Genomic DNA, 27,488 nt, shown 5'->3' with positions numbered 1-27,488 from the left:
ATCCTGACAAGATATAAACAGATACAATTTATCGCATATGTAGACGATTTCCTTTTGCTGGTAAATCTAAAAAACAAGAAAAACATTACCGTCGACCTAAACCACCTCTTTAGGAAAATAGAAGACTGGGGAAGCTATTCAGGCGCATCCCTGTCACAAACTAAATATGAACATCTACACATATGTAGAAAGCACAGATGCAACTGCATAGTTACAACACAGAATTCTAGTATAAAAAACGTAGCATCACTCAAAATACTCGGACTAACTATAAACAAGAAATACAACTGGAACTCACATATTGACACTCTCATACCATCACTCTCCAACAAACTTACCATCATAAAATTCTTGGCCAGCCCCAAGTTTAACTGCAACACAAACACTCTACTAAACATCACAAAAGCCATACTTATATCTAAAATTGACACATATGGGTACGCCCCAAAAAATATACTAAACAAATGAAAAACCATACTAAACTTTTAATTTACTCTACGAATCCAGCATTCCAACCATCGAGCAACGGCGAGACCACATTACAACCAAACTCTTCAAAAACCTCATTCGCTCTAAAGATACACCAATACACAAATTTATCAAACCAATAACCAGAAGATAAAAATGGACCTCAACACTAGAACGAGCTATAGGAAATTGTCAACTTCTTAACATACCCTTCCAACCAACAAAACTATACAAAACAAAACCGCCATGGCAACTACAAAAAAAAATCAACACCCCGCTGCACAACTACAAAAAAAACAACACCTCACCTGAAACATTCCAAAAACTTTTCAATGAAACATAACAAAACTACAAAAACCATACATTTATATACACGGACGGATCTCAAAAAAATTCAAACACAGCCTTTACTATAACCACCGAAACAGAAACATTGCACTACGGGACCTGCCACCTTATTCATCAATTCTAACAGCAGAGATCATTGAATCCTCGAAGCCATTAAAATTGCAATTAGTAGCAGAGGAAAATTTGTAATCTGCTCTGACTCCTTAGGAGCTATCGAAGCAATCCGGAATTCACAATACCTCAACAAATACCCAGCACACATCAGATCACAAATACAATCAAAACAACCTAAAATAAAACTTTTATGGACCCCAGGACACTCCAACATCAAAGGAAACGAACTCGCAGACAAAACGGCAAAAGATGCAACGAAAATGGCACTTATATATACGAAAGACGAAAATATAAAAGACATAAACAAACTTCTAAAAAATCATCTAACGCAAGAAAAGAAAACCCTAATAAACAAATGCAACACATGGTACAAAAACATTAACACAAACAACACCCACATATCAACACTATCTAACATAATTCAAGAAGAAATTACCAGAGTTGACCAAATTAAATTTATAAGACTCCGCCTTGGACATTCAAACATAACACACAAGCACCTTCTCGATCCAAACACCTCACGCAACTGCCCTCTCTGCCAATCAACTCCAGTTTACATGGAACACATCCTAGACTCATGCCCAGCAATAACCCCCCTTCAGTTCCAAAAAAAAAGTTTCACTTGTGAATCACCTTGTGAATCCCGTGGGACATGTCCTCTTGCACAAGTGAAGAACAAGTGACGCTCCATATAGAAAATTGTATGGGATGTCCGCATTTTCACAAGTGAAAATTCAAATGAAAATTTGTCGAAGTCCCACGGGATTTCACTTGTTCCTTATACTCATTTTTCGTATGGCCTGTCACGTGCCGGTGACACGTCCCAAGTGAAATCACTTGTGAAAATCCGATTTTTCCATGAGTTTTCACTTAAGAAATCACTGGCAAGTGACACGTCCCAAGTGAAATCACTTGTGAAAATCAGAATTTTTCCCATGAGTTTTTACTAATAGAATTTAAAATACATAAATTTGTATATACTTTTAAATATATTTTAATTAAATAATGTTATTTAGGTTTTCTGTTAAAGGACAATTATTGTTAGTAAGCCTAATTTTATGTTACGTTAATTTGCTTTTTACAGTGGTCATCGCCATCCTTAAACATTTGCTCCTGAAAAAATTCATGGGCATATGTTAAAAAAATGCGTTTTATTTGTTTATTTGCATATTTACCATTTAGAGCTGTGTTTCACCCTTTGCAGGATTTTTATTGGCGCAAAACATTTCATCATCCACTTTCGGCTTACTGAACCCATTGAATACCTTAATACTTTAAACTAAGATCAATGCACAACATCTTTAACTTAATGTAACACTTACCTGACTTTATTATATTCATTTTAAAAAACGAAAGAAGTAAATCTGCTGCGCACAATTTAAATGGCTTGCTTCCCTTTCAATAACTCGAACAGAATGAACCAAGTATTCCTCTCACCCCTTTACATGATTTATTTTAATTTCTCTTCGCTGTTGGCGCGTGCCACTGCACCTATACCCTTTCTAAAGCAAAAAATATCCGACTACATAATTTTTACTTTTTTGAGTAAAAAATGCAAAATGAATTCTTTAAAAATGGTACTATTAAAATGTTTTAAATATTTAAATAAATTTTAACGAACTAAATTTCTATATTTTAACTAAAAAATTATATTGTAATATTAATGTATAATACGTAAGCATAACATTAAAAGTAAATTCATTTTACTTAATTTTACTATAATAAAATAATTTACTTTTTTAAAACAATGTTAGTTGTTTTTTTTCGATATACAATAATGCTCCTAAAATATTAGGGCATTCACATGTCGCTGTGCCACGAAAATTTTTCCGCATTAGTCGCTAGCTTAACATAAAGGAGAGACTCAAAAGAAATAACGGACCTGCCGAAATTTGTCTCTGAGAGCGCCGAGTGCAGGCAGATTATAAGACAAAGAAAGAGAGGGAAGCTCCGAATATCTGCCTCTCTTTGTTGTACGATCGTTTTCGTAGGCAGTCTTCTATACTGCGCCGACTTCTCTGCTGACGTCAACAGCGGCACAGCGTTTTAGGCACAAAAAAAAAACGAAAAAGCTTTTTGCCTTGAGCCATGTCACCGCGTCCCTACTGCAGAACTGAAGGGCCAGGACAAGCAACTACTTTTTAAAAATCTCAAAGCCACCGACTACCTCAGGCACCCAACAGCAGAAAACATAACAACTATCATAAATTTCCTAAGAAAAACAATCTTATATAATCTAATCTAAAACCAAAATTTAACATATTCTTAAATTAGGTTCACTTACTAAAAATTACGTAGTCGAAGGCCCCGCAGCTAGCACTACAACCCCCCAATGTTAGTTTTAGTTTTGTAAACTTTACCAAATTCTTGAATAAATAAATAAATAAATAAAATTAATGGATCATACATTTATAAACAACGAAACAGGACACACACCACATCAGTATGCGCTGGTCGTTAGTCCTGGATATAAAATAACTGAGGTACCACAAAATGTTATATGTATATCTACCAGTAAACACAAAAGAAATACATTCGATAACTTTAAAAATCTGTGATCAAGACGGTAATCCGAATAATTTTCGCGGTAAGAGAATTACAATAAGATTGCATTATAACCAATATACAAAAAATGATTATTTATTTATTTGTACACTGTAGGCTTACTTATAAAAATTAAGCTACAGGGAGGGATGACAGCCATAGCTGCTAAGGCTTTCGGCTGATTATATATTCTTCTATTTCTTATTAATTTTATAAGATTTAACACTTAACATTTAGCTTACGATTAACAAATAACACTTAATTAGGAAACATAGAGATCTTAATTTTAATACATGATATTAGAAAGTAGCTTTAAATTCTCTTATTATAGCCTTATAATTCGTTCATGATGTTGGCTTTTTTTAGAAATTTAAGAAGGATAATTATGTTTTCAGGTTTTGGATTAGTTAAGAAAGGGATGAGATCGGAGTTTGGGGTTTTGGGTCTATTATTGTGGAAGGGTGGGCATTCGTTCAAGATGTGTATAATCGATGTGTCCGTGCTATTGCAAAATTTGCATTGGTTTGATGGAGGTTGAACGAATCTGTTTGCATGGGTCAGTCTAGTGTGTCCAAGGCGTAACCGAATAAGCTTGGTTTGTTCATTTCTGGATAGTTTAGAAAAGACCGGGTTTTTTGTGTAGTGGGCAATGTTAAGATGGCTGACATTCGTTGTTTGGTACCAAGTGGAGGTTTTATTAATCAGTTGTGGAACATAATTAAGCAGTGTTGATTTTAAGTATCTATTCCTATCAAATTTATTTATGTTTGCTGACGCTATTAAGGGGGAAATTGTAGCTGCTTTAGCAGCTTCATCGGCGAATTCATTACCAGCTATACCCATATGGCTTGGCACCCAAAGAAGTTTTATTTTTGGGAAGTTGTTAATTATAAGACTTCGAATTTTGGAGATAAGATATGTCGAGTTTTCTATGTTTTTTATACCTTCCACTACTGACAGGGAATCAGTGCAAATGCATGTTTTCCTTCTAGTTTTTAGACTTATTTCGATTGCGTCAAGGATTGCTGTAGCTTCTGCTGCGTACACTGAAGAGTACTCAGGGAGCACTCCTAGTTTAATAGTTGAGCTTTCTGTTGTTATTGCATAGCCAATTATTTCATTGGATAGAGATCCGTCCGTGTATATAAGGGTATAGTTTTTTAATTTGTGTTTAGTTTCTAAAAATTTATTTAAAAATATTTCTTTTGGGGTACTTGCTTTTCTTTTTTTGTTAAGGTGTGTGTCTAATGACTCAGGTTTTATGTGCCATGGGGGGTTGGACTTAGGTAGTTTTTTAACTGGGGTAATTGTCAGTCCTAGATTGGTGCAGATGTCGATACATTCTTGGAGTACTGAGTTTTTGTATTTTTTATTCTGTTTGTTTATAATTTTGTTTACTATGGGATAAAGGGGGGTGTCCTGGGAGTGTACTATTGTATTCCAAAGTTTGGCTTTCATGAACAGGAGTTTTGTTTCTAAGGGGCATACATTCGCTTCAAGATAGAGGTTGTGGGTTGGAGTGGAAGGGAATGCTCCTAACGCTGAGCGGAGAGCTGAGTTAATGTATGTTCTAATTGGCCTTAACGTAGATTTTGGGGCGTTTCCGTATATTGGTAAAGCGAATTCAATTTTTGATATCAAAAGACTTTTTGCTATTTGGACTAGTGTGTGTGGGTGACTGTTGTATTTGTAGCTTGATAGACATTTAATAATGTTTAACGGCTTGGCCAGTGATTTTTTTAATCTGTTAATGTGAGAGTTCCATCTGTACTTTGAGTTTAAGGTTAGTCCTAAAATAGTTGTTTCTTTAGATGTTTTTATCGGACATAAGCTTGTTTCTATTTCGCATCGGCAGTTTGTTTTCCTACATATATGTAAGTGGTTGCATTTATTTAGGGATAATGATGCTCCAGAGATTGAGCACCATTTGCTTATTTCAGAGAACAGGGCGTCTAAGTTGGGTCTTACAGATTTTCTTTTTTTTAGGTCAATTATAATGTTAAAGTCATCTGCATAGGCAGTGAATTTGAGATCTCTGTGTTTTTCTATTTTGTCTGCCAGGCTGTTGAAAGCTATAAGGAATAAAATTACAGATAGTATGGATCCTTGGGGAATGCCGTTGTGAAGATTTTGTATCGATGAGTGTGTCTGGTTCGTGCGTACTCGGATTTTCCTGTTCGTCATAAAATTCCTTACATAGTTTAGGGTCGTTTGACCGCAACCCCAAGCCTTCAATTGACCTATTATAGTGTGCAATCCTATTTTTTCGAATGCCTTTTCAAAATCTAATGAAATTATGGATGCGTGTCGTTTTTCGGATAGGGCTCGGCTGACCAAAGCGTCTACAAACAGTAGACATACTGTAACCGATTTCCCTTTCCTAAAGCCAAGTTGGTGACTATTAAGTAATTTGTTTGTTGTAACAAACCACCATAGTCTTTTGGAGATAATTTTGTCTAATATTTTAGATATGCAGGGATTGAGCGATATAGGGCGGTAGGATTCGATTAATATTTTGTCTTTTTCTGGCTTGTGGATTGGTATTATTGTGCTGACTTTGTATGTTTGCGGAATGTTTGATCTTAAAATGCTGTTGAATAAGACTATTATTCTATTTTTTAAAGGTTTTGAGGCGTGCCTAATCATTGAGTAATTGATTTTGTCGTATCCTGGTGTGTTTCCCTTAAGACTATTTAAGGCTGCAGAAAATTCAATGAAGTTTATGTTTTGTTCCATGAATTCTGCGTTTTTGTGCGGTAGGTCATGGGTCCAGTTGTTAAATATATCGTTTTTAGCTTGTAGAAAAAGAGTCGAGAAATTGCTGTCATCTGAAATGATTATATACAACAACAACAACAAAAACGTCTATAAAAAGGCATTATCACTTAATTCTCCCTCACTCGCTTTACCAACGTTGAACAGATTAGCCACTCGACAACAACAACAACGACGACGGAGACGACAACAAAAACAACAACAACAACAAATCCCATTAACGGAGTGCAATAAAAAATTTTTATTTTATTCAAATTAAAAAATCTCTCATATAATTAACGTGCTCGAGAAATTGACTATTGATAATTCAATAATAAAGAAAGATTACCATAGTTATTCACCCTATTTGCGGTCGTATATTCGGCGTTCTGTATCGGGACCGGCGTGTTGAACGGCAGACTTTAACACTCTTTATTGGGGGTAGAGAGACGGCGCCAAGCTCGTTCAACTGATCTTCAAAGTTAGACATGCTGCTGATGATGATGATGACGGATTTTTCAAATAGTGCGAGTGACTTCTTGCTCTGAATTTGACTTCTGGTTTCTGAATTATTCTAGTACTCTACATCTCTTATTTATACTAGTTTGCGAGACGAAAAAGTCTGAGAAAGTTTGCGATAAATACTTCTTTCCAACACAAAATTAGAGTTTTGCGATAACAATTTCCGTTCAACAAAAAAAAACAAATAAAATTAATATTTAAATATAATAAATACTTGTGATAAGTGAGTTAATGTGTGTGTGAATTATGTTTCACGATAACAATATATATATAACCATCAAACGAGAGTGGGAGTACAAGTGGGAGGGGAAGTGGGGAGGGGGGAGTGGGCGCGATCGCAGAGCAGAGTATTCCACAACATTCCAGAACACTCCAGAACATTCCAGGGCAGCAGCAGCAGCTACGACTTCCATCCTACTTTCTCCCTTGTTTTTGGTGTCACGTTTTAATAAGCAAAACAAGGAAGAACGCTATAGTCGAGTACCTCGACTATCAGATACCCGTTACTCAGCTAAATAGAGATATGCAAGTAGCAAAGCGAGATTAAAATGCGCCACCTACCGGCGGTATACAGATGTAAGCGTTATGGGCGTTAGAGTGGGCGTGGCAAATTTTTTTTGGACCAATCGATAGGTATTGACGAGACCAATACATTTCAGTTAAAATTTTTTATCTAGCATTAAAATTGTGGGCGTCACAGGTTTTCGCGGTTTGTGGGCGTTAGAGTGGGCGTGGCATATTCGCGTGACAAACTTGCGCTGCGTATAAGGCTACGGAATCTAAATCTGAAATCCCAATTCTCTATCTTTGATAGTTTCCGAGATATCCACGTTCATATTTACGATTTTTTGAAGTTTGTGGGCGGTTTATGGGCGTTAGGGTGGGCGTGGCAAACTTTTTTTGGGTCAATCGATAGGTATTGATGAGAACATTACATTTCAGTTAAAATTTTTATTCTAGCATCAAAACTGTAGGAGCCACAGTTTTGGGCGGTTTGTGGGCGTTAGAGTGGGCGTGGCAGTTTACTGAAACAAACTTGCGTTGCGTAAGAAGCTCAGGAATCTGTACGCCAAATCTCAATAGCCTAGCTCTCATAGTTTCCGAGATCTCAGCGTTCATCCGGACAGACAGACGGACAGATGGACAGTCGGACAGACGGACAGACGGACAGACGGACATGGCTAGATCGACTCGGCTAGTGATCCTGATCAAGAATATATATACTTTATGGGGTCGGAAACGCTTCCTTCTGCCTGTTACATACTTTCCGACGAATCTAGTATACCCTTTTACTCTACGAGTAACGGGTATAATTAAAGGTTTTATTGAAAGTGAGCTACGTGAAACTCAGTACCCCTTTGTCCCCTTTCCAGTTGGGGTTGTGTCAGCGAAAAGTCCACAATTTATCAACTAAACGATGAATTATTCTTTGATGAGCACCTGGGACGTCACTAAATGCATGCATTACTTATCAACAAAAACGACGTTTTTTTGCAAGGTTTGATCTGTAAGTTCGTTTGTACACAATCAGGACTAGTTAAGTGATCTTAAAATATAGGTTTTTTTTGTGAATAGTATCTTAAAGTGTTGACTTGGTAGGATTTCCATTATATAAAACGATTGAGGCAACTACGGGTGTTGGAAAAATTTATTATTATAACAAACTTATAATGCTTCTTAACTGAAACAGTTTTTTAAAACCGTTGCCTTGTTCAGATCGAGTCATTAAGAGTTTTTGGTTATTTGATTTAAATTTTGAAGCATATGTATGCCCTACAATGTATTAAACGTTGCATTTTGAATTTAACTGCAACCCATCATCTATACGGACACTTGACGTACTCGATTTCCGCATTTTCTATGAAGTAAACTGGGAATCAGATCAAATGAACTAAGATTAATGGAAAAGTACAAACCATAAGATCCCGGATGGGCTCTGGGCGCGTATTGTCGTTGCCCAGATGGGGGAGGTGATCGAGTTCTGGGTGCGTATGTTGGTGGAGGGGGTGCATATTCTGGTGGAGGAGGTTCATATCCGGGGGGAGGACGCGATCGCGGAGGTGGATATCTAGAAGGCCCCTGTGGATGTGGATATCTGGAAGGCCCTTGAGCATGATGATATCTGGTAGAACCGCGAGGAGGTGGATACCCGGAATGAACCTTAGAAGGCGGATGGGTTCTTTCGCGAGGTGAATATTCTGGTTCGTAGTCGTAGTCCACGCATGTCCGAATGGAAACATTTCTTCTTCTACCAGGACCTCGGTGGGTGGCATCCCTATCAAATCGGTTCAAATCAAAGGTGCCCAGAGCATCCACTTCCTGGAGACGCGCATCATTCCGTGGGGGATACGGATAGTACGGATCATGGGGGTCTTGGCTGACTTCATTTATCGCTCGGGCAGCGGGCTGGAAGGACCTCACCGAGTCGCTGTATGGGATCTCAGCTTGTGGCTCTGGCTCGACGGGAACGGGCTCTTCGGGAGCAATAGCCACTGTCCTGCGAGTGTCTATTTTGCGGTCATCGCAGTTGCATCTGGCGCCCAAAGGATGAAGGGATATTGGCTTCGTCCTCAGAAGCTCAGGCATGGGGTAAGCATCCGGATGACAAGCTTTGATCCTCCGCGCCCCCTGTCCACCATTTCCGTTTCCGGGACAGTTGTTGAAGCATCTCTGGGGCTTGTTTCCGGCGGTGCAGCAAGCCCTTGCCCTCACTGGTTCCGGTGGTGAGGCACAGCAGCACCTCTGACGGGGTTTGCAGGCTGGAGTAGCAGCCGGAGGCGGAGTAGGTGTAGGAGTTGGAGTAGGAGTAGGGGAAGGCGGAGAGGAACAACAGCAGCTGCTCGTCGTCGTGGGAGGAGGACAACAGCATTGGGTTCCCGGATCTAGGGCCCTATTCGGTGGCCTTTGCGAGCGAATGAGAAAGCAGTGGCGACTACGACTCCGCTCCGGATTCCTGTGGCTACCATGGAAGACCCTCTCCTCGTCGTAGTCCTGCGATGGCCTATGACCCACTTGACTGGTGGTCGGAGTGTTCCCTGTCCGAAGGAAAGTCATGAATGGATGCAGCTGTACAAAATACTACAAGTTCTACTTGCCCATTGGGGTCACATTGGTTTTATTGAACCGATAAGCAACGTAAAACTGGAAATTTAGCTAAACCAAAAATTTTGGGGAACTGTCATGATGTGAGTGTTTGGGATCTGTGTAGCCTGCTCGGTAGCGCCTGCTGGGATCTATCGTCTCTCCTCACTGGATGAGGCACTTCTTCTGCTTCTTCTGCGACCGGCAGTGTCCGCAGGAGTTCTGGCTCTGGTGGTGATGGTTGCGATAGGGCTGCGGGCCCCTGGGCAGGCTCTGTCCGCAGGTCACGTTGGCATGGGTGGGCTGGGCCATCGCCTGCTGCTGCTGGTTGGGGGGCGGGGCCACCGGCGGGGCGCAGTAGCACTCAACCTTGGCCGGCTTCTCGTGGCAGGTACAGCGGGTCTCCATGACGGGCGGTTGCTCCCGGGGACCCCGGCTGCAGGTGATGTGGTCCGCCTGGACGGCGGGAGGGGTGTTGCGGTTCCGGTTCTGTGTGCATGTGCACTCCACGGTCGGAGGTCCGCGGTTTTGGTACACGCTGCATGGAGCCGGGTCACCAGGCGGCTGGTACGAGGATACCTGACAATTACCCGCTACGGGTGCTGCTCCGGCCCCCTGGCCCTGGCAACCACCTGCCCCTGCTCCTGCCCCCTGTGCCTGGCAGCCACCTGCTCCTGCCCCATATCCCTGGGGCCCTGGATACGGGCAGCTTTCCGGCATCTGCTGCTGCTGCTGCGGTTGGTGGGCGTACGAGGGCGGCGGGCGGTGGGGCGGCTGCTGAGGGGGCGGGGCTCCGCCGCTGGTGCCGCAGGGACAGTTGTTGCACTTGCCACACGGAGACGCTGCCGGCGGAAAGGTTAGTGATCTGTGGCCGGCGGTCCACTGCCCATTCGATACTCACACATTTTCCAAAAAAAAGAGGTTTAGTTTCGATTCTCCCCACAGGCTGTGCTACAGGCAGTTAAAGCAAAATGACAACTCCGGACGGGGATCTCTAATCGGGTTTTCTGGCTGTAATGCTACCTCGTGATTGGCTCGCCTATTCATCTACTGCATTATGCACGACTTTCTCGAAAGATTTGAATATGTAATGATCATCAATTATAATATTAATAATAATATATTAATTATATAATATATTATAATATAGATTTTATAATTTCTAATACCTTCCAAACTGGTTAGGCGTACAGACCCTGCAAGTGAGAAATGTTCTATCGTTGATCGAATCAGATTAACTGAATTGTGACTAATGTGTCAGTTGCGACCGACAAACGTTATGGGCAAGTTGATTCTGTTGACTTGGCTGTTTTGCTATATCTTAAACACAATTTCTGGAGCAGAACTACGTGCGTGGGGTCTTTAGCCTCGGATATATGTGCGATTTTTAAAACTCTTAACTTGCAGCTGGAGATGTGCAAAAATGCTCATTTGGAAACTCCACATGCCTGGTTCGGTCCATCAATACACTGATCAAGCTTCATCCAAAGGGCATTCCTGCGATCGGTCTGCCCCCGTTGGACTCCTACCACTTCCCTGACACCGTCGTTCTGGACTCACCGAATCGGCCCATCTATCTGAACTTTAACATGCGAGACAACGTAAACAAGGGTTTCGAGAACACGACGGTTACCCATGTGGAGGGCTTCCTGCGGGAGCCCAACCAGAAGCAGATCCTGATAAAGGCCCATCTTCCGCGGCTTCTGCACTTGGCCACCTACGACTTGGAAGGCAGGTGGCTGTTTTGCCACAAAACCTCCGGCACTCTGCAGTCCGACTTCCAGGACTTCCGGGTCACTTTGACCCTGAAGGTGATATTGGAGTACAGAAACAACAAGAGGTATCTGAAGGTGTACGATCTGGTGCCCAGCATCTACTTGGGTCGGTAAGTCACCGACCTATTTATTCATAGGAACAATCGTATAAAAATTGAAAAATAAAGCTGTTTCTGAACAATGGTCGAGCAATAAGATAGTTAAACACACTCAGAAAACAAACGAAGTCCATTGGGCTTGAGATTCAAGCCCAAATGTGTTTGAAAATGCCACTGATGCGAAATAGGCTTAAATTTTCATTTCAAAAACGTTTCATTCCTATGAAATATTCTTGAACTAAGAATTTATTATGCTTAAATTAAGTATGATTTCTTCTTAAACAAAGTCAGAATTATAAAAATTAAATTGAGAATTTTACAACATATTTACATTTTCTTAAAAACAAGGTTTTATTAACTTATTTGTAAAAATATGATCAGATATATTCATTATTCCAATTCAAGTTGTTCACAAATGAAATATGAAATATTCTTTTACCATTTTAAAGTCTTTGTGTTGTTTTATTAGTTAAGCTGTTAACTGTATAATAAATATTTTTTGTTTGCTCAGCTGGATCATTTGGTTCGATGACCTGTTCAAGGAAAACTTCGATTTGACGGTTGCGATGAACGCGGTTTTCAACAGGCACTGGGTGGAATTCTGGAATGAGCTGCATCCGGGTCTAAAAAAGTCCTTCTCAAACGGCTTTACAACCATCTTGAACAGAGTATTTGAGAACGTCGCCTATGACGACATGTTTTTGCCCGATCGTTGATTGGGCTTTTTTTTAGCTACGTACTGTGCAAGCTTATAGAGTTACGTACAAATTTGGAATCAATTGGAGTGGAATCGATTTTGCGAATTAAGTGTAGCAGAGCAATTGTAAATGAGTGCGTTCAGTACTTATGAACCACATTTATCAAACTGTTGTTACAAAAGTTTAAAATAAAATAAATGTAATTGGTATGCTAGCACTTTAAAAGTTATGCAGCTTTGATTTTAGGTATTTCGTGGCCTAGAATTTAAGGTTAGAATTATTTTAATATTGATTTAAGGAAAATTGTCGCATACCTTGCCTTGTACGGCCATTTATTTGTATACATTTTACATTACCCGTACATAAAATTATAAGCCGTAACGTTAAAAGGGTAAATTAGATTCGTCGAAAGCATGTAACAGGTAAAATGAAGCGTTTCTGACCCTATAAAGTATATATATTCTCGATCAGGAATACTAGCCGAGTCGAACTTTCCATTCCGTTTTTCTGTGTGACCGTTCGTATAAACGCAGAGATCTCAGAAACTATAAAAGCTACAAGCTTCCGGCGCAGCGCATACTTGTTTCAACAAAGTGCCACACCCACTATAACTCTCACAACCCACTCGAAACTGTTGCATTTTCATAGAGAATTGCATAGAGAAATTCCAGCGGCAGAAATATCTGTTGCACTAAATAAGGTTCCCCTTGCTACACTCTTCAATACATTTTTTCAGGTCTCAATGAAGCTACAAATGTATATCAGACAGTTTTTTAATTCCTGATAGTTGCTTTCGCAAGGCTGCAGGCCATAGTTTGCTCCCACAATGAGTTCCTCATTAACCCTCTACTGCATGAGCATAGAAATAATAAAGGAAAACATTTTTTGAATGTAATTATGTGTTTATTTAGGCCAAAATAATATATATTTGGACTTTTTTTTTGGGGGGGCATAGTTTGGGGTGGGGGAAATGGGGCCATATATGGCTTTGTATGCATTCAGCTGATTCCAGAGTTTGCCATATATGGAATTTATAAACAAATTTTTGAATTCAATCTCAGCTATTTTACCCTTGCCTTCAGCGACATTGCCTTTGCCTTTGCCATCTACTTCGAGGGCCGCGCTTGACCGTCCTGCTAAGATAAATAAATCAATCGTAAAGTAAACACAAGCTTCCGTTCGAAGCCCAAACTTTTCCGTTCAAAGCACAGTATTGCGTTCTAAGTTCAGAATATATTGCGTTCCGATTTTCAATCAAATTGCATCGGTCATCATAATTTCATTTCACAACGAGATGCGACAGTTTCAGCATAAGCTTTTATTTTAAACAAAAATTAAAGTTCTGGAAGCTTAAGAAAAGGAATGCTCCTGGCCGAGGTTCATTGGATAATTTTTTAGAATTAAGGGTCAGTCCTATTTTATCCGAGACCGCGATCGGTTCACAATTTTTAAAAAGTGTCTTGTATTAATTGTGTTTAAGAATAAATGTTTATCACCCGAGTTTTAAAAATAAAAAATAAATTTTTTTAATTCATCTACTATCGACGAATTTAATTGGCGACCAACGTGGGGCCGCGTTAAATAATAAGTTCCAAAAAATATTTAATGAAAAATAAGTTAAGTACAAACGGAGCTCGCGCGGCCAACAACTCAACATTTCTGGTGGAGAAATTAAAAAATCCATTAAACAACACAACAAAGTGACAGTCGTTAACAATAATTAAATGGAAATTAAAAAATGAAATAATCCATTTAAAGGTGAACTTTAAAAAAAGGTGGACCAAAATCTTAAGTCAAAAAAAAATACAAGAACAAAAACAGTTAAACAAACCACAACAACAACAACAACAAAATCACAACTCGCTGAAACAGGAAAAATTAAAGAAGGAAGGAAGGGCATTCTATCGCCAATAATTTTTACTGAATCCAGGAAGGAAGATCAACCCACAACCTCACAGAAGGAAGGCCCCATCGGGACAGTCTCGTGAGAAATTAATTTTCAATAAAAAAAAAATTATTAAAAAATTATAATCTAAGATCAGGGAATTTAAAAAAAAAAAATAATAATAAAAGATTTAAACATTGATAGAAAGTAAGATAGATTCACGATTTAATAAAAAATATTAAACAATCTGGAAGATTTAATAAATAGCTTTGGTGAAATAAATCTAACCATGGCAACCGGAGGTTCAGCACCACATTTTTCTGCAGGTAGTATAGCCACAGCAGGCGGCTTAACAGTGGAATTAATAAATAGATTGATAGATAGAGAGCAGGAAAATAGAAGGTTTTGAAGGAAAGTTAGCCACAGATGCAAACACTGTGGAGGATTATAAAATACAAACAACCGACCCAACTATAAAATGCGATACAACACTTGAAGTGGTAAAATCTTTACCAAAATTCACGGGGGAACCAACACAATATGTAGGTTGGAGGGAAGCCGCGGAAACTGTAATGAGTCTCTATAAAATTCAAAGTGAACAATATTTTATCGCCTTAACAATTTTACGAAATAAAATTTTGGGAGCTGCCCATGATGCTCTTACTAATCATGGCACCGTTTTAAACTTTCGAGCAATCTTATCTAGATTGGACTTTATATATAGCGATAAACGACCAATACATATTCTCGAGTCAGAACTAAGTACCCTCAGGCAGGGACGAATGACAGTTACAGAATACTATAATGAAGTCAATAAAAAAATTACACTACTAAAAAACAAAACCATAATGACATACGGAAAGGACAGCGTAATTGCCAAAGAAACAAACAAAACAATAAGGAGCAATGCTTTACGAATTTTTATATCTGGGCTAAATGGATCTATCTCAGAAACTCTTTTCTCATTAAATCCACCAGATTTACCCAATGCTTTGGCAAAGGTCCAAGAACTAGAATCAAACAACTTCCGTGCTCAATTTGCAAACAGGTTTAATGGATTTAAAAATGAAAATAAATATCAGGAAAACAACTTACGATTTGATCAAAAAAGACAGAACAATAAAACTAATAAAACGGGAAATTATTGGAGTAATAACCAGAATTATAATTGGCCACAAAAGGGAAATTTTTGGCAAAACGATAATCATAATAATAATCAAAAGCAACAAGCCGTCGAGCCCATGGATGTTGATCCATCGATTCAACTCCAGAATAAACCTAGTTACAATCGGCAGCCGAATAATAATTGGCAGGCAAATAATAATCGAGGTAGATACAATAATAATTACTATCAAAATAATAATCGATCAAATTACTATCGCGCTAATCAAAATAAAGAGCAAACTCAAGCTCAGAGAAGGGAACCAGATGGAACAGTAAATCAGCCAGCTAATAAAGTAACCAGATTAAACAATATCAGCGAAGATCATTTTTTAGACCAGACCCCTACAGGGGAATGCCTTATTTAAATAGGACAGACCGAAAAACCAAGAAGCAGTTAAAGATTTCAATAGATACAGGAGCCTCTGCTTGTTATATAAAAAAGGGAATTTTCGAAAATAAAAACGAGTTATCAATATACAAAAAGGTAAGTACAGTTCATGGGTATTCAATTATTAGGTATTGCCATATTATAAATATATTTGAAACAAGACAATTATTTTATTAAATCGAAGGATTAGAATCTGATCTGCTAATTGGATTTAATTTATTAAGAAATATTGGAGCTATAATAAATATAGAAAAGGGAGTATTGGAATATAAAGTGAAAAGAGAAAAGTTTAAATATTATGATAATGAGGAAAAAAATGAAATAAGTTTAATTGAAGAAAATAATATTCTTCCGTTAAAAGAATTTATTACAAAAAAATATTTTGATGAAAAAAATAGCGAAAACACAGATTCATTATTTGTGGAAAATAATGAAATAATGAAAAAAATGAGAGTGCCGACGAAGTCAATACCGTCAATAAAAATATAAATATCTTGGGAATTCAAAATCCTGAGAGTGCCGACGAAGTCAATACCGTCAATAAAAATATAAATATCTTGGGAATTCAAAATCCTGAGAGTGCCGACGAAGTAAATACCGTCAATAAAAATACAAATATCTTGGGAATTCAAAATCCTGAGAGTGCCGACGAAGTAATTACCGTCAAAAATCAAATAAATAAAAATCGTTTGAAATATAAAAATTTCAAGCACGCCGTCGTTGAGTTATCCGACAAACAACAGATAAACAATATAGGTACTGATCAATTAGACGGACTAAAGGAAAAAATAGTTCTCTATATTGAAAAAGAGCATTCAAAGATAAATATGCAAATTCCTTTTAGAACAGACATAAAGGGGGAAATAAATCTTATTCACGACAGACCAATATACGGGAAACAATATCCGTACGCTTTTTCTGTCACCAACTTCGTGAATAGCGAAATCAGTAGAATGTTAGCAGAAGAAATTATAAGGCCTAGTCGAAGCCCTTATAATTCACCAGTTCTGGTAGTCCCAAAGAAAGGAGAAAATCAAGACGGAAGCCGTAAATTGAGACTCGTCATTGACTATAAAAAATTAAATGAAAGTACCATACCTGACAGGTACCCAATGCAAGACCCATCAGTAATTCTATCTAATTTGGGAAAAGCAAGATATTTTTTAACAATAGATTTAGAATCAGGTTTTCATCAGATATTAATGAAAGAATCTGATGTAGAAAAAACATCCTTTTCAATAAATAATGGTAAATACAAATTTTTAAGAATGCCATTCGGACTAACAAATGCACCAAGAATTTTTCAGAGAGCAATGGACGACATCCTAAGAGAACAAATAGGGAAAACATGTCATGTCTACATGGACGACATTATAATATTCTCAAACTCGATTGAACAATATTATAAAGACTTAAACAAAATTATAAATATATTATTAAAGGCAAACATGAAAATCTCTTTAGAAAAATCAAAGTTTTTTAAACGTGAAACCAGTTTTCTAGGATACATCGTATCTTATAACGTCATCAAGACAGACCCAGAAAAAATTGACACCATAATTAAATATCCGCTTCCAAAAAATATTCGGGAACTAAGAAGTTTCTTAGGCCTTACGGGCTATTATAGAAAATTTGTTTTAAATTACGCCTCTATAGCCAAACCTCTAACAAAATATCTTGGAGGTCATAATGGCAAAATTTCAAAAAGAATGTCAACAAAAATGTTAATTCAGCTGGATGACCCAGCTATTAAAGCTTTTAACGAGCTGAAAGAAAATCTCATTGCTCAAGTAGAATTAGTTCAACCGGATTATAATAAAAAATTTACCCTGACCACCGACGCTTCGGACGTCGCAATTGGTGCAGTATTATCTCAAGAAGGTAAACCAATTACTTTTATTTCAAAAACCTTGACTAAAACGGAACAAGTTTATGCAACTAATAAGAAGGAACTTTTAGCCATAGTATGGGCTCTTAAAAATCTAAGAAATTACTTATACGGAGTGATTGGAATTGAAATCCAAACCGATCATCAACCATTATCTTTCGCAATTTCTGATAAAAATCCTAATATTGAAATGAAACGCTGGTACTCCTTCATAGAAAGTTTCACTCCAAAAGTCATTTATAAGCCAGGTACAACTAATGTAGTTGCAGACGCCTTATCAAGAATTCAGATCAACAACTTAACTGACAGTAACGAATCGGTCTCAGATCAAAACACTCAGCATTCAGCAGAGAGTAGTTTTGAGAATGTTATACAAGAAACCCGTAAACCCTTAAACCAGTTTAAGCAACAATTGCTATTAGCAACGGGGAGGTATACAATACATGAGTCAATTAATATATTCGAAAATACCAGACATATTATAGAATTTGACACTCCCGAAAATTTGATATCAATCTTAAGAGAATATATTCCTCCTAATTTAACGGTAGGTATTGTAAATACATTTTTGTATACAAAAATATTTGTCCAAGATGTAGAAACTTCTGAGGACAGAGCACTTATAATCGAGGAAACACATTGCAGAGCACACAGGGGACTTGACGAAAATTATAAACAATCAGTAGATTGTATTATTGGTCAAACTTACTCACAAAATTAAAAGAATACATAAAAAAGTGTAAAATTTGCAATGAAAACAAATATAACAGACACCCAATTAAAATTCCAATTGGAGAAGCCCAAATCCCCAATATAAAGGCGAAAATTTACACATCGACATATATTACGCACAAAGTCTTACTTTCATAACTTGTATTGACGCTTTCTCAAAATTTTTAGTAGTAAAAGAAATCCAAAATAAATTAAATATCGAAAACAAAGTAATGGAACTTCTTCAACAATTTCCACAAGCCAAAGTAATAATGACCGATAACGAACCAAGCTTTTCCTCGGCCCAATTTAAATCTTTTGCACAAAGGTGCGGTTTAACTTTACATTACGCAGACCCGAGGCACAGTACCTCAAACGGACAAGTTGAAAGGGCACATTCTACACTAACAGAATTAGCTAGATGCATTAAAGAAGAATTTAATCTAACCGACTATTCCGAAATAGTAATAAGAGCCGCTCAAGAATATAATCATAGCATTCACTCTACAACGAACCAAAAACCTTTTGACGTACTATATAATAAAATAGAGCACGATAACATTCCTCAAATTTTAAAAAATACACAAGAGAAAATGTTAGAAACACATAATGAAAACAGAAAAGAAAAGGTATATCATGTAGGACAGGTAGTTTATGAAAAGAAACACGGGGAAAGAAATAAACTTAAAACTAGATATAAAAAACAAGTAGTTAAAGAAAATTTACCTAACAAAATAATAATCAACAATAGAAATAGAATTATTCACAAAGATAATATAAAATTCTAAAAATTTGTATGTTACTTTTTTTTACCTTTTCCAGAAAACGTTTTATCAGGTGCTTATAATACACCTTATTTTATTAACAAAATCAGAAATAAATGACTATACAACTCACGAGTATCTTTTATTCAAGGACAATAAAGGCGTATTGACGTACGATTCATACGCAGAAATGTTCCACGTAACTAACTTAAGTTTTTATAAAGAAATAATAAAATTGGAATCAGATAATATAAAAAGGGATACTAATAAAAGGTGACAATGGGAAATTAAATATGACATAGAAGTAATCGAATTAATTTTATCACAATTATTATCAACTAGATCAAAAAGGGGGATAAATGAGATAGGCACTGTGTGGAAATGGTTAGCTGGAACTCCGGATCATGATGATTTTATTAAAATACAGAATAAAATCGATGAATTAATTGAAAATAATAATAAGCAATTTATTATCAATTCCAAACTGTTTAAAGAAATAGAATCTCTTCCTGGTGATTTTAAAAATGTTTTTATTGATCAAGATTTACCACTGCGAAAACATCGCTTACGATTATTAACATTTGATCTGCAAAATTTAATTCACACAATCACACTACCAAAATATTAAACAATGATGACATCATGGAAATATTAAAACATGAACAAAAACCAGTAATTATCGATGACTTAATGGACATCTTCGTTTTTAAAATCGCTCTGTTTAAAGAACTAGTAATAATTTATATAAAGTACCCAATAATAAAAAACAGATGCGAAATATATCACGCTAGAGCGATTTCCCAAATCGATGGGAAACTAGTATTTAGCAATCAAGTCGCAAAATGCGCAAATATGTTTTATGAAATGTCTAACTTTAAGAACGAACTTTTTAATAATTATTGCACTTTGAATAATGAAAAAACTTGTTTTACTCGCTTATTAAATGGGGAGAAATCCACTTGTAAAAAAATAAGAGAGAAAAATAAGAAAATAGACATCATACAAGATGGTGCCATTTTTATAAATGGTAACAATATTGTGAACAACTCCCATTTAAACGGTTCATTTTTGATAACATTTAATGGTACAACCGAAATTAATAATATTTCATATACCAATTTGGAAAACAAATTTCTTAACTACTCAACTACGAACCATTTCAAAAATTATGAAATATCCGATTACATATTATCAAATAACACAGAACTTTCTTTAGATAATATAAACATTTTAAATCCTTTCATTAAAATTAATAATACTAAAATATCACTTACCTTTATATTACTAATTTTAATCATTATATATTTGATTTTTGTACTTATTATTAAATACAAAAATGCCATATTATTTGTAACCAAAAAACAACGGCCAGAACCAGAAAAACCTATTAAACCTTTGTTTAAGATTTTGCCTTTGCCATCTACTTCGAGGGCCGCGCTTGACCGTCCTGCTAAGATAAATTAATCAATCGTAAAGTAAACCCAAGCTTCCGTTCGAAGCCCAAACTTTTCCGTTCAAAGCCCACAGTATTGCATTCTAAGTTCAGAACATATTGCGTTCCGATTTTCAATCAAATTGCATCGGTCAGCATAATTTCATTTCACAACGAGATGCGACAATTGCACCATAAGCTTTTATTTTAAACAAAAATTAAAGTTCTGGAAGCTTAAGAAAAGGAAGGCTTCTGGCCGAGGTTCATTGGATAATTTTTTAGCGATCGGTTCACAATTTTTAAAAAGTGTCTTGTATTAATTGTGTTTAAGAATATAGGTTTATCACCCGAGTTTTAAAAATAAAAAATACATTTTTTTAATTCATTTATTATCGACGAATTTAATTTGCATGTATACATTACTTCATGTGAAAGTTGGTGAAACAGTTTCTTTTGTCGTTGTAGCATAAAAAATACATCGCATTTCTCAAAAAAGGTGTATGAGCGGAAAGAACAATCGTTTTTGCAGAGTTGCCTTTGCTTTTTCCAGGTGGGAAAATGCCCAATATGGTCCTCCCGAACAGAACTCAATGGAATTTCCTGGTGCTTTCGTCTTTTGCTGGTAGTAGGAGTACCTTCCCTACTTGTACACGGGGATGAAGTTGGAGTCATCGCAGGTCGTCCGCGCTTCTTTACTTTTCCTGCCTTGCACAGGTGCTCAGCTATTAAAAGCTTGAAATCGAAGAGTGGCATATATTGATCTGACTTACGACGCCATAGAATCCATGAATTCACTACGCACATATCAATCATGTGAGAAAATATTTTCTTATACCACTTTCTTGAGCGCAATTGAATTCTATAAAGTCCAAGTAAAGAATCCAGTAAGTCAACGCCACCCATATAATTATTGTAAACATCAACTGCCTTAGGAGAGATGATTTCTACATACTTTAGCAGGATTGCTTCCCACGTAACTAGAAAGAATGTTGACTACTTTATTGTCAAACCAAGAAACGAGGTCAAGCTGAACTCCATCGATAACAGCTACTTTTTCGACCATGCTTCCACGTCCTTGGCTTTTCAACTCTTTTTCAGTTTGCATCTTTGAATTGGGTACTCGATTAATTCTTACCGTACCTTAAGCTAATATACCATTTTTCATAAGGTAGACTTCAAGATTAGGACTATTGAACCAGTTGTCGAAAAATAATTTGTAGTTTTTTTCCTTTTGGTACGGTTGCCGATAGCCTAGATACAACATTTCCGCTTACTCCCAATTTAGGCGCTCCCTCCGGATATGTATCACTTTGGGCTCCCGCAAAAATATCAAAGTCGTAGCTAAAACCTGATACTCCACTCAAGACAAAATTATTGAAGTCCCATTTGTGAGGTTTTGCCGGATTATATTGTTTTAAACATTTCGGAGATTTCATAAACATTACACTTTAAACGTTTTCGTAGAGAAAACTGCTAAATCAATTTTTGGGGCATTCTCCTCTGCACACAACCTTTCTCATCAACAAGTAAGCACTGAACGTGAGCGGACCAAAAAAGAAAGAGGCGGCAGCCGACGAGCCCACCTTACACTTATTCCATCATGAATGTAGCAAGTTGAGGCTGAGAAGTTTTATGCTCAGTTGCCTTTCTCTTCTCCGCCGGTACGAAACGATCGCATGAAGTGCAGATGCAGTGAAAAAGTTTGCTCATTAAAAGGGTTAGGTCTTCCTGGATAGCAAGCTTTTATATGGTCAACCAACTGCTTTAGCTGAACCTTTTCAGAGAGCTATTGGAAACGCACGGTGACTACTAGAAAGAGGGCGTGCTGGGCACTCACAAAGAGTAGCCTCAGTTCCCTTTAGATTGCAAGTAGACTTCTCCCTAAGGCCATTAGGCGCACACATGTTATTGATATTGTTTGGCTGAACGTTCGTTCTGTTGAGTGGTTCTTTGTTTATATGTATATTCCCTGCATTTCCACATGTTCCAACGGGCCAATGACATCGACGTGTCAGCAATGTGCCAAATCCCTGCAAGCATTTTCTATCGCGAAAGACACTATTAAGAGACTTCTAGAAGTTAAATCGATCGTCCGCGATATCGCATTCGTAACGCGAAAGTGACTTCCGATGTGGAAAAATGAGGCACTTCCACCACACTTCTCGAAAGATCGGTTTTCCGCACAGTTTTTGATTTTGTTAAATGTGTTCTATCGTTTTCTTATCTTCCAGAAGTGACTTATAACCCCTTCTCATCCGTTCGAAACGGTTGGAACTTTTTAAAATTGTGAAACTCCGATTCCCACAGAGCACATCCACCATCTAAAATCCGATTAAAGGTGATCTGGCGAATCGAACCAAGCCCGTTGCTTCTGGGCCTTCCATTTTCGATTGTTCCCTGGCATCACTGTTCACTTTTTCGTAGTGAATGTTTTAATTTCCTCTGTCAAGAAGAAGAGCCCAGAGTTATACCAAACAAACATCGCGTTACTATCGCATAAAAGAGTCCGTCAAATTTGGATGGGGAACTAACTGGGAAATTTTCGGAACGGCAAAACCTTAGGACCATCGTTTTAACGGATGGTAGGTGGTGGATGGATCTCTTAACGATAAGTGTATATTTTGTTTTTGTAAAATGTGTTGATCTTCCATAAGACGATAATTTTTGACGTTAGGCGATTGTTTCCTCGTCCAATTGCTCGCAGGGGTTCGACATCGGCCAAGCCGACGCTCTCATTCAAAAATCGTGTCTAAACCGACTCTCCCTCTCTTGATAATTTCATCAATAATTTCGGTTTGTGAACCAGTCGGTATTTTCGATAAATGTGAATAGCCTATTCCCACTGACAACTATCGATTGCGTCCCTTTGCTCTGCCTTGTAGAGGTGCAGATACTTTGATGTAAAACATGTTTTTTATAGAAATGTAATGTTTTATCTAATGTAATGTAGTGGAATTTATATTACAAATTTCAAATAAATTAAAATTTAAAGGAATTCCTATTAGCTCGGCACACAGCATACATGTCAGCGCCACGGCATCTGGCGGCTGGTAGCAGTACTAGAGACCACAGACGGCACAGACCACATACCTAGAATCTATCCATCATTATCCATAACCTTATACAGCATCGCGCGTTTTTCACCAATTGCATACCCTGTATTTGCAAACTAATTAATTCAACATTATAATAAATTTAGTAGGAAAAATGTAGAAAATTACAAACCTATTGCGTTTTTTCGTTCAAAATTAAACATCGATGTTTTGGAAAATTAGAAAAACATCGATGCATCGATATTTCCATCGATATTTCTGCAACTCTAATATCAAAACCGACGACTATCTTTAACTACTAACGAGATAGTTCCATTCAGTTTGTATTTGATTCGGTGCGGCGCGAAGTGTCCTTTTTACCTGCTTATATCTTTGTAGATATCTTATGATAAACACAACGGTAAACCACCCCCTTGCTTGATGCACACAACATTATTGTATATTTTGGGCTGCTGTCAGCTTATCGGTCAGGCAAAAAAAGGAAAACTAGATCAGTTCCCAAATAGTAATTTCTTTAAGTGACTGGAAATTTACGAATGTATTGATTTATTATTACCAATATCATTTCGTTCAACCTTTTCACAATTTTGTCTAATTTCACAACAAAAAGGGTGCGAGCGAGACAGCTGGGTAGTGACTCGCTCTTGATTTCACCATTTATAATTACCCCTTTACTAGTAGAATACTTTCGTCGGAAAGTGAGTAACAGGTAGAATAAGGGTTTCCGATCCCATAAAATACATATGTATATTTTTGATCAGGATCACTAGCCGAGTTGATCTAGCCAGGCCGTCTTCCCATCTGTCCGTATGAACGCTGAGATTTCGGGAACTATGTATAAGAGCTAGAATGTTGGAATTAAGCATGCAAGTTCTTGGGCTTCCTGCGCAGCGCAAGTCAGCAGTGTGCCCCGACCACTCTAACGCCCATAATGCTAAAACCCTTCAATCAAACTATAATCGAATATTGTATGTCAAGTATCTGATGATGTCTATTATTGGACTATTTACAAAAACGATGTAATCATCGACTTTTTGAGTAACGCGCACTAATTTTTAACAAAATCTATGCTAGTACTTGATAGCCAATTTTCTTTTGCCATAAAATGTCTGGAAAACATATGTAGAATTAACCTCATACACGTTCAACAGCGAAAAAGGAACTATAATGTTCTTTGAGAAGGATAATATTGTCTTTGATAAAGATGAAAACGAGACGGGTATTCTTGACTTTGATATATATGAAAACGAGCGCCAGGGCAAGAGGTATCCATATCCCTTCTTTCTGGAAGACAAGTGGAATAGCACTGATGATGACTTCTCGACGTCCTGTCCAGCACCCACACATATTACCCATCAGGTAAGTGTTTGTAACACTCAAAATAGTGATACACATTTACACAAAAAGAGTCAGTAAGTAATCGCCTTTTTTCCTCCTATTAACAGCCAGTGGGCGCCCACACCAGAACCAGCACCACACAAGCCACCTCTGCCGAAGACCTTGCAACCCCGATCTGCGCCGAGCCCATCATCTGCGACAGTAGTAGTGGAGACGGGGACGACGTCGTGGCCATCCAAAACCCTATTATCCCCAAGCTCAAGGAATCTGCTTCGGCCTCCGTAGCTCATACGCATTCTCGCAAGCGCAGACGACTGGAACGTCATTCGACTCACGCTCCGAGTACCCCGGAAATCATTAAGCAATTATTGCCTTTTGAGATGGTAATAGCAATAGTTTAAATATATTGTTCTGTTTTTTGCCGATTTACTTATAGTGTTTGTAAAATATTGCTCAATGACTAGAAGATTGTCTTTTCGAGGGATTGATTTAATAATGTTATCTTTAAAACAAAGATTTTTAGAAATTGTAAATTGTAGAAATCATCACCACCCGACACAGACTTGGCCACATATTCCTAACTAACGCTCACTACCTTGACATAACAAAAACACACCTATGCCCATTGTGCAAAAATAAGCAGGTACATATTCGACACATTATTTGTACCTGGCCCGCTATTTCCATGCAAAGATCCCTATTCCTCCAAAACCCTAACCCCATCAAATTAATAGCAAACCCCACAAATTCAAACTCGCAAAATATCCTAAAGTTCCTAAAATAATAAATTTTGTAAGTACATAAATATTATATGTAGTTATATTAATTAATATTATAGAAATCCCATAAGCCAACTCAAACCCCAATCCGCTGCTATGGCTCTGAATACCGCCGTTAGCTCTTAGTTTAACACTAATTGCTAGCTTTAGATAAATAAATACATAAATAAGCATTGTACCCTTTTCTCACTGATAGAGAAATTGGCTCATAAAGTATTTAAACTGTCGACAAGCTCGTCTACCGTATCCCCAGCTTACTTTATTCCGTTTCCAATTTACAGTTCAGGGCTGCCTACACAAGTAGCGACACCAACCAAATAGAACTCGAAGAGGATAGAAGCGTCATCTCTTCAGTCTCAGCTTCAACCACATGCGCCACCACCAAGGAGTCCCGGATCGCCGAGGTGTCCAGTGATGCCGATCCCAGCTTTGGGGAAATAGAATTCCTGAATATAGACCAGGTCAGTTGTTGTTAAACTCGTACTAATTACTTCATTCAGAAATGAACCCTTAACGCAGCTGAATGGGTTCTCCACCTGATTCCCAGTAATATTAAAAATCTCTCCTCTCCTTAATGTGCAGTTCGTGAACACAGACACAAGTAATAGCACCTCCAACACCTCCATCATCGAAGCGGAAAATGCAGACATTGTAGAAGGAGATAGAAGTGCCGAAGAGGAGAACAGAACCGAATCAGCCAGCTCCTACTGTGGGGAGTCCAACAGCGAGACAAGATTCAGCGATCTCCTCTCTGGTCACGCATCGCCCGTTCACCCTGTGGCTAGTACCTCGCAGATTATCTCCTCGCATGCCGGTGAAAATAATGTCACTCGGAAACGAGGACGCCCTGCCAAGGACCATGCCGACGGACCCGATCCCAAACGTATGTTGCGCATGAATAAAAGGCAAAGGAAGGCCTACGAGGACAGGATCAAAAACAACGAGGCAAGCCGCCTCTCGCGTCGAAAAAAGAAGAAAAGCGAGGAGGAAGAGAAAAAAACCGAGGAGGACCTGGCGGCCGAGAATCTGCGACTCCGTGAGTTGGCCGATAAAGTGGCGTGCCAGGAACGCAAGCTCAAGAAGTTCCTGTCGGATACTTTAAGACGGGCTCCCGTTTAATAGCCGCAAGAATAATGATTTTTAAATCAGGAAGAAACTAAACTCTTTGTCAAGAAAAAGCTGGAAGTATGCATTGTGATTCTCCTAGCCCTAGATAGTTTTAATGTTCAAAATAATTAGTTCGCCCCGTATTTTTTGAGTACTACTTTATATATAGAATTATTGTTTATTTCATAAATTGTCATTAGAATAAAAATAAGAATTTGTATTATAATTTATATAATCAGATTCTAGACCAAAATAGATTTTTAAATTTTTTATTAACACAGAAATACGGATTGTAAACTATAAAATAAATTTGTAGTTGTCATAGGGACAACTCCATTGAAATCGAATCCTTTTGGTGTGTAAACAGACGGTAGAAAGTACAATCAGGGCAATCATTGTATCAGTTTGAAAAGCGCGCCAATGCCAGTGCTGTATTACGCCTATTAGTCGCAAGCGATACTTCCATACGTGAAAAATCATCGGCATTTCGATATTACGCAGTGTTGTTATATTAGGGGCTTTTTAGTCTAGATATTAGGGGTTATATCATGGCTTTAACATTAATATTAATGCAAGA

General features: G+C 37.7%; 4 protein-coding genes across 7 annotated transcripts; 2 read left to right on the top strand and 2 right to left on the bottom strand.

Moving 5' to 3' along the window:
* Positions 1-8,379: 8,379 nt before the first annotated feature.
* On the bottom strand, positions 8,380-9,986 carry LOC108011247 (uncharacterized). The gene is made up of 3 exons (XM_036818924.3): positions 9,846-9,986; positions 8,667-9,785; positions 8,380-8,608 (listed from the first exon to the last, which is right to left on the bottom strand). Exons 1-3 carry the CDS (start codon positions 9,847-9,849, stop codon positions 8,568-8,570), a joined length of 1,164 nt encoding a protein of 387 aa, XP_036674819.3. The 5' UTR covers positions 9,850-9,986; the 3' UTR covers positions 8,380-8,567.
* LOC118877990 (trithorax group protein osa) lies at positions 9,852-10,890 on the bottom strand. Its single transcript, XM_036818926.3, has 2 exons — positions 10,733-10,890; positions 9,852-10,673 (listed from the first exon to the last, which is right to left on the bottom strand). Exons 1-2 carry the CDS (start codon positions 10,734-10,736, stop codon positions 9,997-9,999), a joined length of 681 nt encoding a protein of 226 aa, XP_036674821.2. The 5' UTR covers positions 10,737-10,890; the 3' UTR covers positions 9,852-9,996.
* A 199-nt stretch (positions 10,891-11,089) lies between these two features.
* On the top strand, positions 11,090-12,627 carry LOC108016283 (protein takeout-like). The gene is made up of 3 exons (XM_017082915.4): positions 11,090-11,180; positions 11,239-11,716; positions 12,216-12,627. Exons 1-3 carry the CDS (start codon positions 11,111-11,113, stop codon positions 12,418-12,420), a joined length of 753 nt encoding a protein of 250 aa, XP_016938404.4. The 5' UTR covers positions 11,090-11,110; the 3' UTR covers positions 12,421-12,627.
* A 9,651-nt stretch (positions 12,628-22,278) lies between these two features.
* LOC108016281 (uncharacterized) lies at positions 22,279-27,258 on the top strand. 4 transcript variants are annotated; one of them, XM_036818922.3, is made up of 5 exons: positions 22,279-22,436; positions 24,839-25,046; positions 25,133-25,408; positions 26,086-26,265; positions 26,387-27,258. In XM_036818922.3, the coding sequence occupies exons 2-5, from the start codon at positions 24,855-24,857 to the stop codon at positions 26,921-26,923; spliced, it is 1,185 nt and encodes a 394-aa protein (XP_036674817.3). In that variant the 5' UTR covers positions 22,279-22,436; positions 24,839-24,854; the 3' UTR covers positions 26,924-27,258. The 4 variants fall into 4 exon arrangements, with proteins under 4 accessions (XP_036674817.3, XP_065721425.2, XP_036674818.3 ...); XM_065865353.2 differs by having other exon boundaries at positions 22,280-22,436; positions 24,762-25,046; XM_036818923.3 differs by having other exon boundaries at positions 22,282-22,436; positions 24,814-25,046.
* Positions 27,259-27,488: the final 230 nt, after the last annotated feature.

This window comes from Drosophila suzukii, chromosome 3 (assembly GCF_043229965.1).
Source record: "Drosophila suzukii chromosome 3, CBGP_Dsuzu_IsoJpt1.0, whole genome shotgun sequence".
Classification (NCBI taxonomy): domain Eukaryota; kingdom Metazoa; phylum Arthropoda; class Insecta; order Diptera; family Drosophilidae; genus Drosophila; species Drosophila suzukii.
This window is presented reverse-complemented; position numbering and strand designations above follow the sequence as displayed.